This window comes from Falco biarmicus, chromosome Z, assembly GCF_023638135.1.
Source record: "Falco biarmicus isolate bFalBia1 chromosome Z, bFalBia1.pri, whole genome shotgun sequence".
Lineage (NCBI taxonomy): Eukaryota > Metazoa > Chordata > Aves > Falconiformes > Falconidae > Falco > Falco biarmicus.
The window spans coordinates 49,162,110-49,162,531 of record NC_079311.1 but is presented as its reverse complement, the minus strand read 5'-3'; the positions used below and the strand labels follow the sequence as shown (position 1 = coordinate 49,162,531).

General features: G+C 40.0%; 1 protein-coding gene across 6 annotated transcripts in view; it reads left to right on the top strand.

The window, feature by feature from the left end:
• Positions 1 to 422, top strand: part of DENND4C (DENN domain containing 4C) — an 80,083-nt gene that overhangs the window by 46,636 nt on the left and 33,025 nt on the right. For all 6 annotated transcript variants that reach the window (XM_056325377.1, XM_056325378.1, XM_056325381.1 and 3 more), the window contains exon 12: positions 7 to 225. In XM_056325377.1, coding sequence (XP_056181352.1) covers positions 7 to 225 — 219 coding nt within the window. The remainder of the gene's footprint in view (positions 1 to 6; positions 226 to 422) is intronic.

Sequence of the window (422 nt, the reverse complement as noted above, 5' to 3'; positions counted from 1 at the left end):
TGCTAGTTCACAGGAAGACTCAAGAAGGCTCTGCAGTGGAGATGACTCCTATTGAAGCAGATTTCTCATGGCAGAAAAAGATGATAGAACTTGAGATGGAGATCCAGGAAGCTTTTCTCCGTTTCATGGCATCTATTTTAAAGGGTTACAGAACATTCCTCAAGCCAATCACGCAGGCACCTTCAAATAAAGCAACTGCTGCTGACTCTTTGTTTGATCATCAAGGTGAGGGTGAGGCAAATCAGCTGCTGTTTGTGAACTGGCAGTGTTACAACTTTTGTATTCAGGAGCTGCTTAACTTTAAAAGGTCAAAGTTCTTTTCGGTTGTACAATTCTTGGCAGTATTTACAATTGCAATTCTATGAAGTTAAAGTATTCAAAGTTGATTCGAACATGGATATACGCACATAGAACTGCAATTC